The 15,951-nt window shown below is 30.6% G+C and overlaps 1 protein-coding gene across 1 annotated transcript; it reads left to right on the top strand.

Moving 5' to 3' along the window:
- The first annotated feature begins 13,669 nt into the window (after positions 1–13,669).
- On the top strand, positions 13,670–15,600 carry LOC122519524 (fatty acyl-CoA reductase 1-like). Its single transcript, XM_043639029.1, has 5 exons — positions 13,670–13,839; positions 14,514–14,580; positions 14,694–14,831; positions 14,879–14,926; positions 15,319–15,600. The coding sequence occupies exons 1-5, from the start codon at positions 13,670–13,672 to the stop codon at positions 15,598–15,600; spliced, it is 705 nt and encodes a 234-aa protein (XP_043494964.1).
- The last annotated feature ends 351 nt before the right edge of the window (positions 15,601–15,951 follow it).

Genomic DNA, 15,951 nt, shown 5'->3' with positions numbered 1-15,951 from the left:
AAATCTGGCGATTTATTAGAAATCAAAGAAAGAGGTCAATGAAATGATCGAAACAAACCAGATCACAAAAGAAAATTGGAATAACTATCTAACAGAGCTCTATAATCAAGATAGAACCTAAAGAACTAAATACGCCAGAAATAAAACTAGAGCGACATACAAATTGAGTCCAGTGATGTAGAAACAGCTATCGAAGACTAAAGAATAGGAAGAGCTCAGGGCAGATGGCATCCAAACGAGTACTAAAATATGGTGGCCAACGTCTACAACAACTAACATTCTAATCCAAAAAATACTATGCCAACACAAAATACCTGACGAATGGCGAACTAGTACAACTATAGTTATGTTTAAAAAAGGAGACAAAAAGCTGCCTACAAAAGTGGAATAAATCTTTAAAACACTTCTTTAAAACTAACTAAAGATTATAACGAATAAAATTAACAGCTTAACGAATCTAGAAGACGACAACATCGATTCAGATCAGGCAGATCTTGCACAGACGCGGTTTTCATCATAAGACAGATAACAGAAAAATCAATTGAATACAACAGACAGCATATATGTGTTCATTGATTTGGAAAAGGCATTCGACCGAGTGCAGTTAAAGGATTTTATACATCTCTTCTATAACCGGCAAATTCCGAATAATCTTATCAAGACCATAGAGGACATCTATAGAAACAAATAAAATCCAAGTAAAGATAAAAGGCGTCTTGACTGAACCGATTGATGCAGATCGTGGTATCCGACAAGGGGATTCCCTAAGTCCCCTGCTTTTAACATCATTATGGACGAATAATAAGAAACGTAAGACTGCTAAAAGGATATAAAATGGGCAGCGAAAAAATAACATCCTATGCTATGCTGATGACGCTGTATTAGTGCCGAAATGAGGATGATCTACAACGTCTACTACACCGATTTAACTGCCTAGCTAATTATTCAACATGAAATATCGGCCCAGAAAAACTAAATGCATGACAACATCGAAGACACCGTAAGGTGCAAAGGGAAATTGAAGGGAAGGTTATTCAGCAGGAATGAGTTTATGTACCTAGTATAGAAATCTCAGGATATGTGATGTTGAGCAGAGGTAAGAGAACAGACAATGAAGGCCATTCAGCTAGCGGGCTGTTTGAATGACACATAGGCGAAACAAAAAAACCTGGATAGAGACCAAAGCAAGAATCTACAAGGCATGGTAAGACCTCTTATGTCACATACCGCAGAAACCAACTCGACCAGACACGGCGAAAACGAAACAGTTACTAGAGACAACCGAAATGAGAGTTCTTCGCAGAATAGCTTGAAAAACACTATGGATCGAGAGAGAAGTGAAGCTATAAGAAGAACATGCAAAGTGACAACATTAACGAATGGATACTAAAAAGGAAAAAAGAATGGAACGAACATATCACAGAATGGACAACGGAAGAATTGTCAGAATTGCACTGGATAAGTCACCGGTTTGCCGCAGAAGCACGGCGCGCCCACGAAAAACGATGGTGCGACCAATTTAACAGTCCAATAGGCAGAAAAACGTCGTTACGAAACAGGCAATTTGCCTAAACTAAAGAATGAAGAAGAAGAAGAACAAATATCGTCCAATAAGTCGCATAAAAAATAAACTGGTGTGTGTACTTATGTACGCCTGTAGGAAGTTATACTTTTTTTTTAGCGTACCAAAACGAATATAACCTCAATAGTTTCAGATATAACTAAAAAAAAAAAAACATAAAAAATAAAAACAAAAATAATAATAATATTATTTATATATTATATATTAATTAATATTCTTTTTTTTTTTTTTAGTTATTGTTATTATTATATTTTATTTTTAATATTTTTTAAATTTTGTTTTTACATAGTAACAGTGATAAAGAAACCTTTTCCTCCCTGCTTGATGATCTATAATATTCGCTATTGAAGCCGATTATGTTTCTTTTATTCTTAAATTTGTTATTCATTTAATTATTTAATTTTATTATTTGTAGCGTGACAAGGTAAAAAGAGGGAGGTTGGAAGTATGAGAAGATAAGCTACTACTTATTATTATTTAATTATTTAACAAAAAAGAAAGAAAATATATTTTAATCGGTCGATCTATATATATATAAGAAAAAATAATAAAAAAATATCAAAATATAGATATCAGTTTACACTAATATAAAGGAGATCTATCGAATTACTTAACGCGTCAATTGCCCATGGTGCGTGTGACAGCACGCGCTCCGCTCGATCATTTCTGTCAAGCAACGCCTAGCACGATTTATGCTGGATTAGGTGACCTACTGAGAAAGCACGTATGTACCGTTTACGACAAGACTCTCCGCCTAGTTAATACCTAGCTAGTCCCAAGCCCAAACAAGTAGGGGGCTTTGCGGGTGATTCTAGCAACCTACCCTCCAGTAAAAAACAATAAAATATGCTCTAGGAATTAGTAATAGCGCCTCGGATTAGACGGAAATAACGATAACGGCCTGGTAAGCGAAAAGGCATATGCAAAGAACATAAGAACGCTTAGAATAGGCTGCTGGAACGTAACTTCTATAAGAAACCAATGACCAGGAAGTAATAGAGGAAATTAGCATACACAATCTAGACATCTGCGTTCTTTCCGAAACAGAAAAGAAAGGCAAATAAAACCTTAGATATGAAAGATAAATCCTATTTTAAAGCGAGGAACAAAACAAAAACGAAAGAGCTACCTCAGGAGATAGCCTACCGAACAAGAGATACGAAGATAATGTACTAGAGTCTAAATAAATTAGCTACATCGTACCACCAGGTAACACTACAGCCCTCCAGAAGACAACACCGATACACATAATCAATTTATATGCTTTAGATATCATCAAATCACAAAAAGAGAAAGATAAATTTTATGATCTGCTGCAGCCCACCTAGAAAAAATCCCCTAGCGAGATAGACTGTTATAACTTGGAGATTTCAATTCATGAATCGACAACGAGATTGTTAAAAGGGATTAAAAATCATTTCAAAGAGGATAACCTACATTGACAACTGGGATATGCCTGATTACCCTCTGCGCATGAATGGCTACGTATCAACAACACATTTTACCCACAGTAAACCCTAGTCTAAATTACCTTCCAAAACACATAGAGGAAAAAATTCAAACTGTAGACTACACAATAACCAATAGGAATACACCCCACCAAAAATACTGACGCCAGGCGAGTGCCTAATGTCAGCAAATACGGGCACTAACTACACCTGATACTTGCGAAAATATGGGAAAACACACTTTACCCCAAAATAAAACAAATGAGAACAACTAGAAAAACTAAAACATAGTTCTTTTAGGCGATAAATCAATAAGAGACGTTAACAAAGATGACTAGACTAAAGAATAGAAAGAAACAAAATCTGAGACAACAGACGACGTAGAAACATCATTGGAGAGAATCAAAAACACAACATCAAAAAACTGCAGAAGCCCTCGGAAAAAGAAAATGAACTTCGGAGGAAAGCCTAGAATTACTCAACTGGTTTAAGAAGAAATAAGGGCCCTAGTTGAAGAAAAAAGGTAGGCCTACCGACAGTACCGTAATACTACACAATAACATCTGACGATTACTGAAGTACAAGAAACAAGGTAAATGAGACAATTAGACAAATCAAACGAGACTACTGGGAAAATTTTGGCCGAAATGGAACACGACCTATACGGAACAAAAAAAGTTGCAAAATGATACGAAATCGAAAACAAAACGCGGTAAACGAATCCGTGCAGACAACCAAAATCACTATTCAATAAAATAGTAAACACAAAATATTCCAACCCAATAGAAGAAGTGTTTAATAGTTCTCATATTAAAAAAAAGTAACAAAGACAGAACCGAAGAAACAAACAGCGGAATCAGTCTCTTAAGTGCAGTAAAGAAGTTGATAACGAGAATCTTTGCCAAGGTAATAGAGGGGACAGAAACCAAGCGAAAAGCCAGCAAGACTTAGACAAACCAGATCGACGGTTAATGTAATATTTCATACTCCGACAATAGCTGAAAAGCGATAGAATTTTACAAAACATATACATGTGCTTCGTTGATTCTCTCCAAATAGCGTTTGACAATGTGCAGCTTAGGAACCACCCTACCTACAGATTCTGAGAGCCTAAGCGTAAATAGACACATAAGACAGGTAAAAAAAGAACTTACTACCCTAAATAAAACACTAATAAGAACGGGTAGTTTGGAAGCAAAGAAGATCCTAATAACGATTGGAATTCAACCATGAAAAACAGTCTAAGCTCTGATCCTTTTTTAACTGAAAATGGACGACGTAATAATGAGGTTAAACAGCTGGAGAAGGAGTAAAGTTAGGAAAAGATAATAATAAATAATATCTGTTACTCGACGATGCAACTTATCCATGTCAGAAAACGAGGACGACCTACAAAGGATTTACTGTACAACTTAGGCAGGCAAACTTAACCATGATTATTTCGACACTAAAGACTGAATCACTTATCAACTCCAAGGAGCCTAGCTGATGAGATGTCAGAAAACGAGGACGACCTACAAAGGATAACTGTACAAACTTAGGCAGGCAAACCTAACATGAAGTATTTCGAACACTAAGACTGAATCAACTTATCAAACTACAAGGAGCCTAGATGATGAAAGTTAGCTGTATATACAAAAAACGTAAACCAAGTTATGCGATTATAAATATCCAGGAGAATTATACAGCAGAAGAAACGAGAGGAAGATGTAAAGATCAAGCAACAAAAGCCTCATGATTCTCCTGATACATTAGGGATATCATATGGAGAAAGAATTATGAGCATTAAAAGCATGGTACGTATATCAAGACTTGTCTCGAACCGGATAAAACATATGCGGCAAAGAGACAAGGAGAGTCTACGATATCAAAACGTATCCTAAGAATTACGGAAATGAAGACGCTACGAGCCGTAACAGGGAACTCACTAAAAGACAGAAGAAGAAACAAAAAGATAAGGAAAGAAGGTGAGACCCGGAAATGGTAAGGTTGATACGAGAGAGAAGAAGTGAGTAGCGAGACCATGTAGATAGGATGGGATAACAGTAGGTTACCAAAAGTTGAAAAAACAGGGAAAAATAAGGAAAACAAGACCACCTGAAATTCCTCAAAAAAGGTGTCAGAAAGCTGGACATCATCATCACAAGATCAACAAACGCCCTACAAAGAGAACTATATAGCAAGATATAAAGGACGAAGTCCTATAATAAGAATAAGAAAAAATATAATCTCTTGCAGCTTTTTGAAAAGTATTAGTATGCATTTAAATTTCTATTTCAGTTTTCGAGATTTCTAAAACTAGTGCAGGGAAGAGTAATGCTTATTCTATCGTTATAAAAATGTATCTAAAAGAAAGTATCCATTCAAAAAGACGCGGAATATTGTAAGGCGTATAGGCAGCGAAAAAAAGTCTTGCTACACTAAGAATTATATCTTCTTACGTACGTAAATAAGAGGAAACACTAGTTTTTTTTTCTAATATTTGGAGCAACAATTTTAGTCCTAAATAAAAAATTTTTCTTAAATAGATGCCATTTTGTCAAAAATCAAAATTTTATTATTACTTTTTTTTAATACCTGCATTATTATTTTCTTTATATTCTTTAGAAAAATCCACTATATTTATTACTTCAGATAATTGAAATCGCCAAAATGAAGATCACTGCCAAGTACTTATTTTTAGAGGTCGTTCGGGGCATCATCTACAAGAGCGGTGCACATTATATTTTTACATAATCGACGCGCTATTGTATTCTTAAAAGTAGGCTCTATTTTAATTACTATCACTTGTAATTAATAAATTAAACTGTTTCTATAAAAAATTCATAACAGGACGTCTTTTTTGAGCCTTGCAACTGCGTATAACCCTTTAATTATTCATACAGCAATACCTATCGTACAGAAAGATTCCAAGTGAAAAGTGAAAGTAATAACGACTTCTTAATCGAAACTCGTAAGTAAAGATTTTTAATTTTTATTTGTCGAGAAAAAATGATAAATTTTTCAATTTTAAAATTTTAACTTACACTACTGTAAAAAACAGTTTTTTCTGTTTTCGGTAGAACTTATTGTTGTTTTCATGTATTTTATAAAAGAGCTTACATGAAAAAATAGATAAATTTACCAAGGATTTAAGCAATAATAATCCAGTTTTTTATAGCGTCATACTCGTCTCCGAATTTATGTCTAACAAATATGTTCGATACCCATGAATACGGTTTCTACATGGTAGTGCATTCTGCAATAATAAATTGTTCGCATTATTTATATAAAATACGGATTACTAACCGTGTATTGTTCTTAAACGCGTGCTTTTTTACGAAATATTTTATTCTCTCTTTCCCTCTCTCTTTAAGTATCCTAACTAACACGCCGGCGCATGCAGAGCATGGCAAATTGGAACGAAAGAAATTATATTTTCTTTACATACATATAGTAAATACATTAGAGAGAGGGAGAGCATAAATTAAAAATCGAAAAAATATATAAATTCATTTTATACTAATTCATGTATATAATATAATATAATCGTAAGCATGCTGTGACAACATTAAATTTTTGTTATCTGTTTTAAAAAAAAGTTGTATAAATTATGATAAGAATAACGTATCTATTACTCTCTTCATATGCATATAAATTTTTTGAATACCAAAATTTGTAACGACTTATAATTTTAAAATCATTTTCAAAATAGCCAGTTTCTTGAAGAAGATCAAGTGACTTTAAGAAGTAGAATACTTTCGCCTATCTAATGTATACGTTAATGCTTCTTTGACTTTGGTAGGTTACGACGGCAGTGAATTAGCATTAAATGTTAACACGTGATCACTGTTAGAATGGTAGAGTGAGACCTCCCTTCCTCTACTTCCAGCCAGAAAGAATCTTTCGTAAGACTCTTACAGGTTCAGAACTATGAAGTTATTCTAGAATACTCTAAGAATATAAGTACTAAAACACTTTTTTAAGGTTAACTGAGGTATGTATTTTTATTTATTAGTTTTGTATGGGTTATCGAGATATATATTATTATTACTAGTTTAATTTGTTTTATTTTCTTCTCTATAGTGATCATCAATTAAGGTTTAAAATGAATAAACTGGATTACATGTTGTACGATTTTTTATTACTTAACCATAGGATTACAATTTGCTGATTTTAAAAAGTATACCGACGAATACAAATCATTATCTTATCCTGATTTATAAAAAAAATAATAAGTAGAATTATAATGTTTAGTTAAAATACTTTTACTGTGAAAAATGAATGTTTTATATAATTATTTATTAATTTATGGCTTTTTGCTTCTCTTTTTATATTTTCCTCTATTTCAAACATAGAATACTTTCTTAAATAGTTTAGCAAAGTATGCAGCTCTACATTTATTCTATCAAAACGACCGTAACACATCTAAGAAAAAAAAATCCTTTCCAGCATCAAGTCTGTGTATAAAGATATCATTTTCAATAATTAACGATATAAAAATTTCTTTTAACTAATGTCTCCTTCGTATAGATCTCATGTGAATTATTATGGGAATAGAATTTTACCACAGTTACTAGGAATAGGCAAGATATGAATCTGTTAAAAGGTAAAAATAATACAAGGTCTGTTCAAAAAATATCGCGAAATTTGTGGTTTTTTTTCAAAATTATTTATTTATTTCTTCATGAATATTGTGTCCTCTTTAAAGTTATCTGTATAGCTATTATACACTTGTGCTTACGTTTTTTCCAATCCTCGAAGTACTTCAAAAAATCAGTTTTATTGATCTTCGACGTCCTTTCATGGGCCTTTTCACTTTTGGAAAGAAGAAGAAGTCACAGGAGACAAGATCTGGAAAAATGGTGGCTGCAGCATCATTATTATATTGTGTTTGGCAAAAAATTCTCGCACAAGCTACGATGTGTGAGTAGGAGCGTTATCATGATGCAAAAAAGCTTCTATTGGGCGATTGAGCTTTGGTTTCCATGTAATGACCATAACCCATGACTCGTCACCAGCTTTGACCATCTGAATCAAATTTGGGTCGTCGCAAGCAGAGTTCTACATTTCCTTTGCAATTGTAATGGCGAGGCTGTTTTTGGTCGGAACTGAGCAAGTTTTGTACGAATTTCAGGGTGATCCTTCTCATGCCTAAATTATTTATAAAAATCGAATAGCACGAGGCAATCGAAAGTTTGGATTCTACGCCACTTCTCTAACGGTTATTCGACGATTAGCTAATTTCTATTTTTTTACTTCTTTCAGAAATTTCTTTTAACAACAATAAAACAATTACCGTTAGGCATTCAAATTTACCCTAATTTGTGCTTCTTTAACGACAATTTACAAATCATAAGGAAGGACATATCCAGAAATTGTTTATGATACGATTGAAAAAATCAATTGACTTAGTTTATGTCGCTTTGTCACGCATAACATGTGTTGATGGCTTATAATACAACAAACGACAATGATAGTACTTTTTATCACAGCTGAAGACCATCAACTGCAGTAATTAATAATGCAGTAATTACATTAGAGAGTCAGGCACCAAATTTTATGAACTAAAGAGAAGGCTTGACAATGAAAACATTAAATCCCTAAAGTCTACGAGCTCACGCGGTGATATTATTAATTCCATTTTTGAAGAGTCTAATATTTTAAATTTAAGTGAAACTTGGTTTGATGATAACAGACGGTTTTAGTATACCAAATTTTAATTGTATAGTTCAATACAAACACCAAGTGTTCGAGCTGGAGGAGTTGCTATCTATCACATGCGAATGATACAATAACTTTCTTACCCCTAATATCAACATGACTGTGAGGTGCTATTTCCATCATAGCAATTAGAGGGGCATATTCTGTGGTAAAGGCGAGGATAGCTATCAATTATTTTAAGTAGAGATTTCAATAATAATTTTAACTCTAAAAATTCTTATACTCATTAACTTTTTACGTAAAGATTTAATACTTTTAATAAATAAGGACAGAACAATTTCTACATTACGACATGGTACTACAAATGATGCTGTATTACACAATATTTAGAAAAGGACTGACTAGACTATTGCTATCATATTTTTGTTATCTATAGCCCTCTTGTAACTCACATAGCATTTGATTTACAAATAGATCAAGTAATGGACGTGAAGTAATTACATTTCAATCTGTATAAATTGTATATTTATATAGTATTGTAATATTGAAGTTATTTAAATCATTTAAATTATAAACCAGGGTTTTATTCTTTAAAGTATTTCCTAAGAGCCAATAAAGTATTTTTCCTTGTAGTATTGGCTCAACTAAGAGTTTTATTTCTTATTTCTTTTTTTTCTTTATTTCTTATTTCTTATTTTAATTAAACCCTTTTTCTTTCTCATATATAAAGAAGTTAATTAGATTACTCTTATGTATAACCTTTATGAATTGTATTTAATATCTCAATTTTATTTATCATTTTATCGTCTATTGACAATAGTATTATAATGGAATGCAGGATAGTTATAGTTTTTTTTAAATTTTTTTTTTATATTTTTTAGAAGTTTTTTTAGGTTAATAAAGCTACAATTTTTTTGTACGATAATAGGTTTATATTGTTACGTACTTATATAAGTATACAGACTAGTTTTTATTTTAATAAAACATCTGAAACTATGGCGACTTCGCACTGCTGTCTACAACAGGCAAAGTTTAAAAAAATGGTCCTATAAGGCTATTACATAAATAACGTTCAGTTCTCAAAAATAAAAATGGTATTCTAAAAATATTAGGTTGGGGAAAAAAAAATCCATTATTTTTTTCGATGTGCTTTAGTGATCGATATCTTGAAAAATAGATCAGCATTTAAGACTTATGCTCGTTGGAAAGCTGACATTTCACACTAAAAAAATTCTCTGGATTATTGTTTGGTCTATTCAGTTTGAAATTACAGGGTGTAAAAAATGGAAGTCAAGGAAGAGAAAATTTGGTACATTTTAGTTTTTCTTTGATAAAGGCGAAAATGCATGCCAGGCGACTGAAATTGTAAATGGTATTTATATTCTTGATAGTGTGAAAGCTAATAACGTGCAAAAAAAAGTATAACTTCAAAAAGATTAAAAAAAAAGAAAAAAATAGGAACCATAAAAATTCGGATTTCTACTATCAACAGCTGAACCGTTTGATGCTAGCGATTGACCAAAAACGTTCAAAATAAGCCAACAGGAGAGGTGTTGTTTTTCTATTAGGACAACCTCAGACTAAACACGTCTATAGTGACTCGTTAGAAACTTTGGGAGCTTGTTTGGAAGTTTTGATTTATCCACCATATAGTCCAAACTTGGCACTAAGCGATTACCATGTTTTTTCTTGTATTGCAAAACTTTCTTAGTGATAGAAATTGACATCAAGAGAAGGTTACAAAAATTGATATCTAGAGTTTTTCGACAATAGAGACTAAGACTTTTATGAGAGGTGCATTATGAAGCTATTTTTAAATGACAACAAATTATAGACAAGCGGTCCATATTTGACTAAAATTTGACAATCAAAGACATGTTAAATAAAGTCTTGAAGTTCACGTAAAAATAATGGATTTCATTTTCTTAACCTAATATAATGGAAGTGTTTAAAACAAAACGAAGATGTATTTCTTACATTTCCGGTTTCTCATTTAGAGTTCTACAGAGTGCCTATGAATAATGAATACATTTCGTACATTGCTGGACAGTTTGCCGGTAACATATAATAAGCAACGAAAAGACAAGTTGGGACGCATTTGCATGGTCTTTATTTTTAAATTTTGACGAGGGTTTTTTGTGTAATGACTAAAACATAAAACGTCGAGTGATAAAATGATAATTACGAAAATATCTTTGTTAAGAATTGCAACGCTAAAAAGTAACATAAACAACGAGTATAAATTAATATTTTTACGATTATAGATAACTATTTTTTTATTCCCTTTCATTAAATTTAAGTAAACTATTTAATAAACATTAATAATCAATATTGAATAAAAAAAATCTACAAAATCACGAGCTATTCTTACTATTTTACAATGTAAAAGAATTTACATTGAGTAAATCTAATGTAGAGCAATAAAAAACATGTAATTTTTGAAATCTCTTCATAAAAACTAATTTCATTATTTCCACGTATCTCTAATCTTGCGTAATGTGAAAACGCGCAATATTTTAACTTATTAGATTTTCTATATACTTGTTGATATTGTAATTTTTCAGAAATCTTTCAGATATACCAGAGGAGCAGCATTATCGTCCTAACCAAATTTCAAATTCTCGAATATCCCGATATGACTAATACTATTAATTTAACTTGTTAGCCTTCTTGAGCTATTTACTATTACTGCATCTTATTATACCTAGTTTCAAAATTCAGTGAAAATTTAGATTTTTACGATTTGAATTAGCAATTCAAATGTTGCTAAGTATGTTTTATTGTCATTACATTTTAATTTTACATATTTTTTATTTTATTTTATATACCTTTCCTAGAGTTATATACATAAGCAATGACATTAACTTCTGTGTTTTTAAGTAAAACAATTGTCCACTAAATTTGCAATGTAATTGTTTCCCGGAATGACGACTAGAAATATGCTACAGTTCAAGGCAATGCCGTTTTTCCAAGATCTTATTAATTTGTAAAACGGACGTAAACCATATACTTTTCTATATAAAGTAATTCTCTATATGCGTACAGCAAATGTTTTTCATGTAATAAAATAATATAATGTAGAAGAGTTTTCAATTCTAATTAATATTCTTTCTAAACTTACAACAGGAACTGTTTCACCAAACATTTTTTGTGTGTAAACCTAATTTTTCAGTTTTACCCGCATAAGCACTCTTAGCAATTATGTAATTTAAAGTATAAATCCTAATGTAGTAGTAGAAACAAGAACATTTAGAAGATTTCTAGAATTGGAAAAATCTTGATTTTACCACGTTTTTGCGAAATACATCTTTTTCTTGTGGTAATCCTCAGATAATTGATGTAAAAATGAAATGAAAACATTATGGAACTAATGATAATAAGATGATTTACCTCCTCGTCGATTTAATTAGCTTTGATATTTGTCCCATTGTTATGTACTAAATAATCAATATAACATACCACGATTTCTGCAGCATCTGTGCAGAGCAGAGTGTGTAGTCGTTTCAAAAATAATGACATTTCTGTTATATTAATTAAATTTATTTTCAGTGAATTTATTTCAAAAAAATTAGGCAATAAAAATAATACCCTATAAATACCAGATTTTTTCTTTCTATTCATAATTTGTTTTTATTGAGGTGTCGTAAGTCACCTTCGTTTAACTTAGTTCCATTGGATGACGAAAAAACGAAAAATACCATACATAATGGACAAAGCTTATTGCTACATTTATCGAATACTTTAGTGACTTTGTAATACTCAGCGAAAGAATAAATATAGCTTCATATAAATAGCTCATATAAATAGCTTCTTTTTTTATTTTCACTATACAAAAGGACTATTTTTTTTTATCTCAGATTAACTAATTAGTGGCTATGAATAATTATCTGAATGAAAGTTATTAATATAACGAGAGACTATTATTATGTCTAAGTGATAATCCCAATTCACAAACGGCTAACGACAAGAGCTGCTAACTAAGCAATTTTGTTGTAATTTACTTAAATAATAAAATTGTTAAATAATTTAATAAAATATAATGTTTTTTTTTTGAGGACTCTAACAATCCTGATTTTATGTTCCTTATCTTTTGTTTCAAAAAAATAATATTAAATTCTTAATCAAAATACCTTCTCAAAATACTTTCATTTACTAATTTAAAAAAAATTAAACTATATTGTCATAATATTACAGCATTTTATAAATATTGTACTACTGTTCGCCGTTTGTATTGATTTTCTCTTTAAGGTAAATAATTTCTATATTCTCTTGAATTTAGATTAACTGAATAAATCATGGTTTTAACAAAAGTCATTCTCACGATAACATCGTAATTTCCATTGTATTGTATGCATATTAAAAATATTCATTCCGCGCATCCTATACGTACGGAATAATACATATGTAAATCCAGTGATCAGTTAACGGATATTCGTCAGTTGCTATATAATCGCAGTCGAATCATGTTACGTCAAATAATATCTAGAGAGTTTTTATCGGGAATACGTTTATAATACTTAGTTTCCTACAATTGCTTTAAATCACTCACAAACATACTTAGTTCTTGAAAAGATTGCCAATTATTACAAGTATTTTTGAATATCATAAAATCAGAAAATTAGTATATTCTTTGCGTTAAAAAATTTTGAGATAAATAGGTAAATTTTGTACTTTTCAACCTTTATATCTTTCTGATTAAAAGTCAAAAAAAGTAAAACTTTAATGTAAATAAGATAAAAGAGCAAATGAAATAGATTATTAATATATGCTTTTTATTAAAATAGATTGTAAATTGTTGATTTGAAAATTAATTCAAACTAAATAGTTGAGAAATCTGAAAGAGTAAAAATAATCCTAATCATTATAAAATGCGTCTATTTTTTTATAAGTGATGACTTATAAATATTTTTTTATCTTGAAAACTTACTAAGAATTTATTTATCAAATTTATTTATCCAAACTTCTTTCTTTGTTTGTATGTAGAAGAATCAAAAAAATGGCGTCACTGAGTGGTAAAACGTATCAAGAGGAACTGTTTTCTGTGGTAAAAGAACCGAATTTTGATAATAAACGAAGTGAAATAGCTACATTTTATTCTGGAAAAAAAATGTTCATAACAGGAGGTTTAGGATTTTTAGGAAGGCTTCTAATGGAAAAGCTTTTGAGGTAACAATGTTTAACATTTGTTTTCATTCTCGATTAAACTTACACATTCATAGAATTATAATCATATAATATATGATATGTAAGATAAACTTGTTGTTATTTTGAGTAATTTTGAATTATAATGCTCCAAGAGGTTTATATGGTTGGAAATTAAAAATAAACTAGTAGTTTTACTTATGTATGCACGTTTTACTTATGTATGCACGTTTACTTATGTATGCACGTTTTACTTATGTATGCACTTGTTTTAAGTAATTAAATTGTTTTTGAGAGATATTTTCTTCTAGATAAATTTTTGAAATAATAGTGAAATGATAGTAGGAATTACACTTCTCTGCATTAGTTTAAGAAATATCTAAAACTAAAACAGGAATTTAAATCCATACTGATACTGAACAACAATAGTTTAATAATTATTAATAAAGAAAAGTAATTTTTTTATAAATAACGTAATTTTTATAAAATACAACAAAAATTAAAAGTTTAAAACTTTTTTCTTCAATTCTTTCCCAAATTTAATAGGCATTTTGAAAAAACCCTTTACCACGATAACACCCTAAAAGTATACTGCTAATATACCAAACTCGATAAAATCCGTGAGTATCCCAGTGTATGTTTCCCTTGTAAGAACTTTTTGTAAAAATCTATTTCTATTTTTATTAGATTTTGTCCAGACATAAAAACGGTTTATTTGCTAATAAGAGCAAAGAAACAGCAAGATCCGAATACTTGATTCAAATAGTATTTCTATGATGTTTTGAGTAAAGTTACAAACATTCTACATATTATTGCTATACTTATGAAACAAATCACCGATATTATGGTGTATATTTAAATTTTTAGATTTTCAAAAGATTGAAGAAACAGCAGAAAGATGTCGAAAAAAAGATTATTCTCATAGAAGAGACATGAATCAATTGAATTTAGGTTTGTCGGAGGAAGATCGTAAACGTATTCAAGATACCAATTTGATTTTCCGCAGCGCAGCATTCGTGCGTTTTATGGATGATATTCGTTTTATAGTTAATACGAATATTAGAGGAACAAGGGATCTGCTCTTGCTTGCCCAGGAGATGAAAGTTTAGAGGTACTTTTTTCTAATTAACGATTTATATATAATCACGTACTTAAAATATAATTTCTGAAGAAATTTATTTACTTAGACATTGGATTTAATAAAAAATATGTTGTTCTAGTTTTATAAACATTTTTTCTTTTGGCCTCTGTCTATATATCAACGGCATATTTATATTGCATACATAAGAAAAATGAAGAAAAATTCTACATGCCGCCTATAAAACGGAAGACATAATCAAATTGACAGAGATTTTAAGCGAAGACGTATTAGATTTAATTACCCCAAAGTAATAAAAAAATAAGAATATTGCATTTTTCTTAGAGCTAACATAAGTAGTTTAACATATTCGATTATCTTACAGGCTACTAGGTACTTAACCAAATACTTACTCATATTCGAAGGCAATCTGTGAAGATACTGTACGGCAATATTCCAATAAGATCCCATCTTGCATCGTTAGGCCATCAATTATTACTTCAACGGAAAAGGAACCATTTGCCGGTTGGATCAATAATTTGTATGGACTAACAGGAATTGCTTTTGGAAGTGCGAAAGGTGTTTTACGCACGTTAAATTGCAATGATAGGCTTATTTGCGACATAATTCCTGCTGACTATGTTGTCAATAACATTATTGCGGCAGCATGGGAAGTTGCACAGAAAAGGTCACTTTTTCTTTTTTAAAAAATCACTAAAATAAATTGTTAGTTATTTCTTAAAATAACATTTAAAGCGTATAAAAAAAATCTTTTATTGTAGGTCCATACTAAAGAGTATTAGTCCTTCAAATGGAAAAAATAATGATTTACCTGCGGACAAAGAGATTCCGATTTATAATGTTGTTTCCTCTGTTCAAAGACCAATAAATTGGGCTACTTTAGAAAATAATTTAAAAACAAGTAGTATAAAATTTCCTTCAAAACAAATATTATTTTACCACTCGTTACAGATGATACAGAACTATTATGTCTATTTTCTTTTGACAATTTTTTTGCACTGGATACCAGCTATTATAGTGGACTCGTTAGCTTATCT

This window comes from Polistes fuscatus, unplaced genomic scaffold (assembly GCF_010416935.1).
Source record: "Polistes fuscatus isolate 324 unplaced genomic scaffold, CU_Pfus_HIC Scaffold1, whole genome shotgun sequence".
Classification (NCBI taxonomy): Eukaryota; Metazoa; Arthropoda; class Insecta; order Hymenoptera; family Vespidae; genus Polistes; species Polistes fuscatus.
Note: the sequence above shows the minus strand (reverse complement) of the source record. Positions and strands in the feature narration are given on the sequence as shown.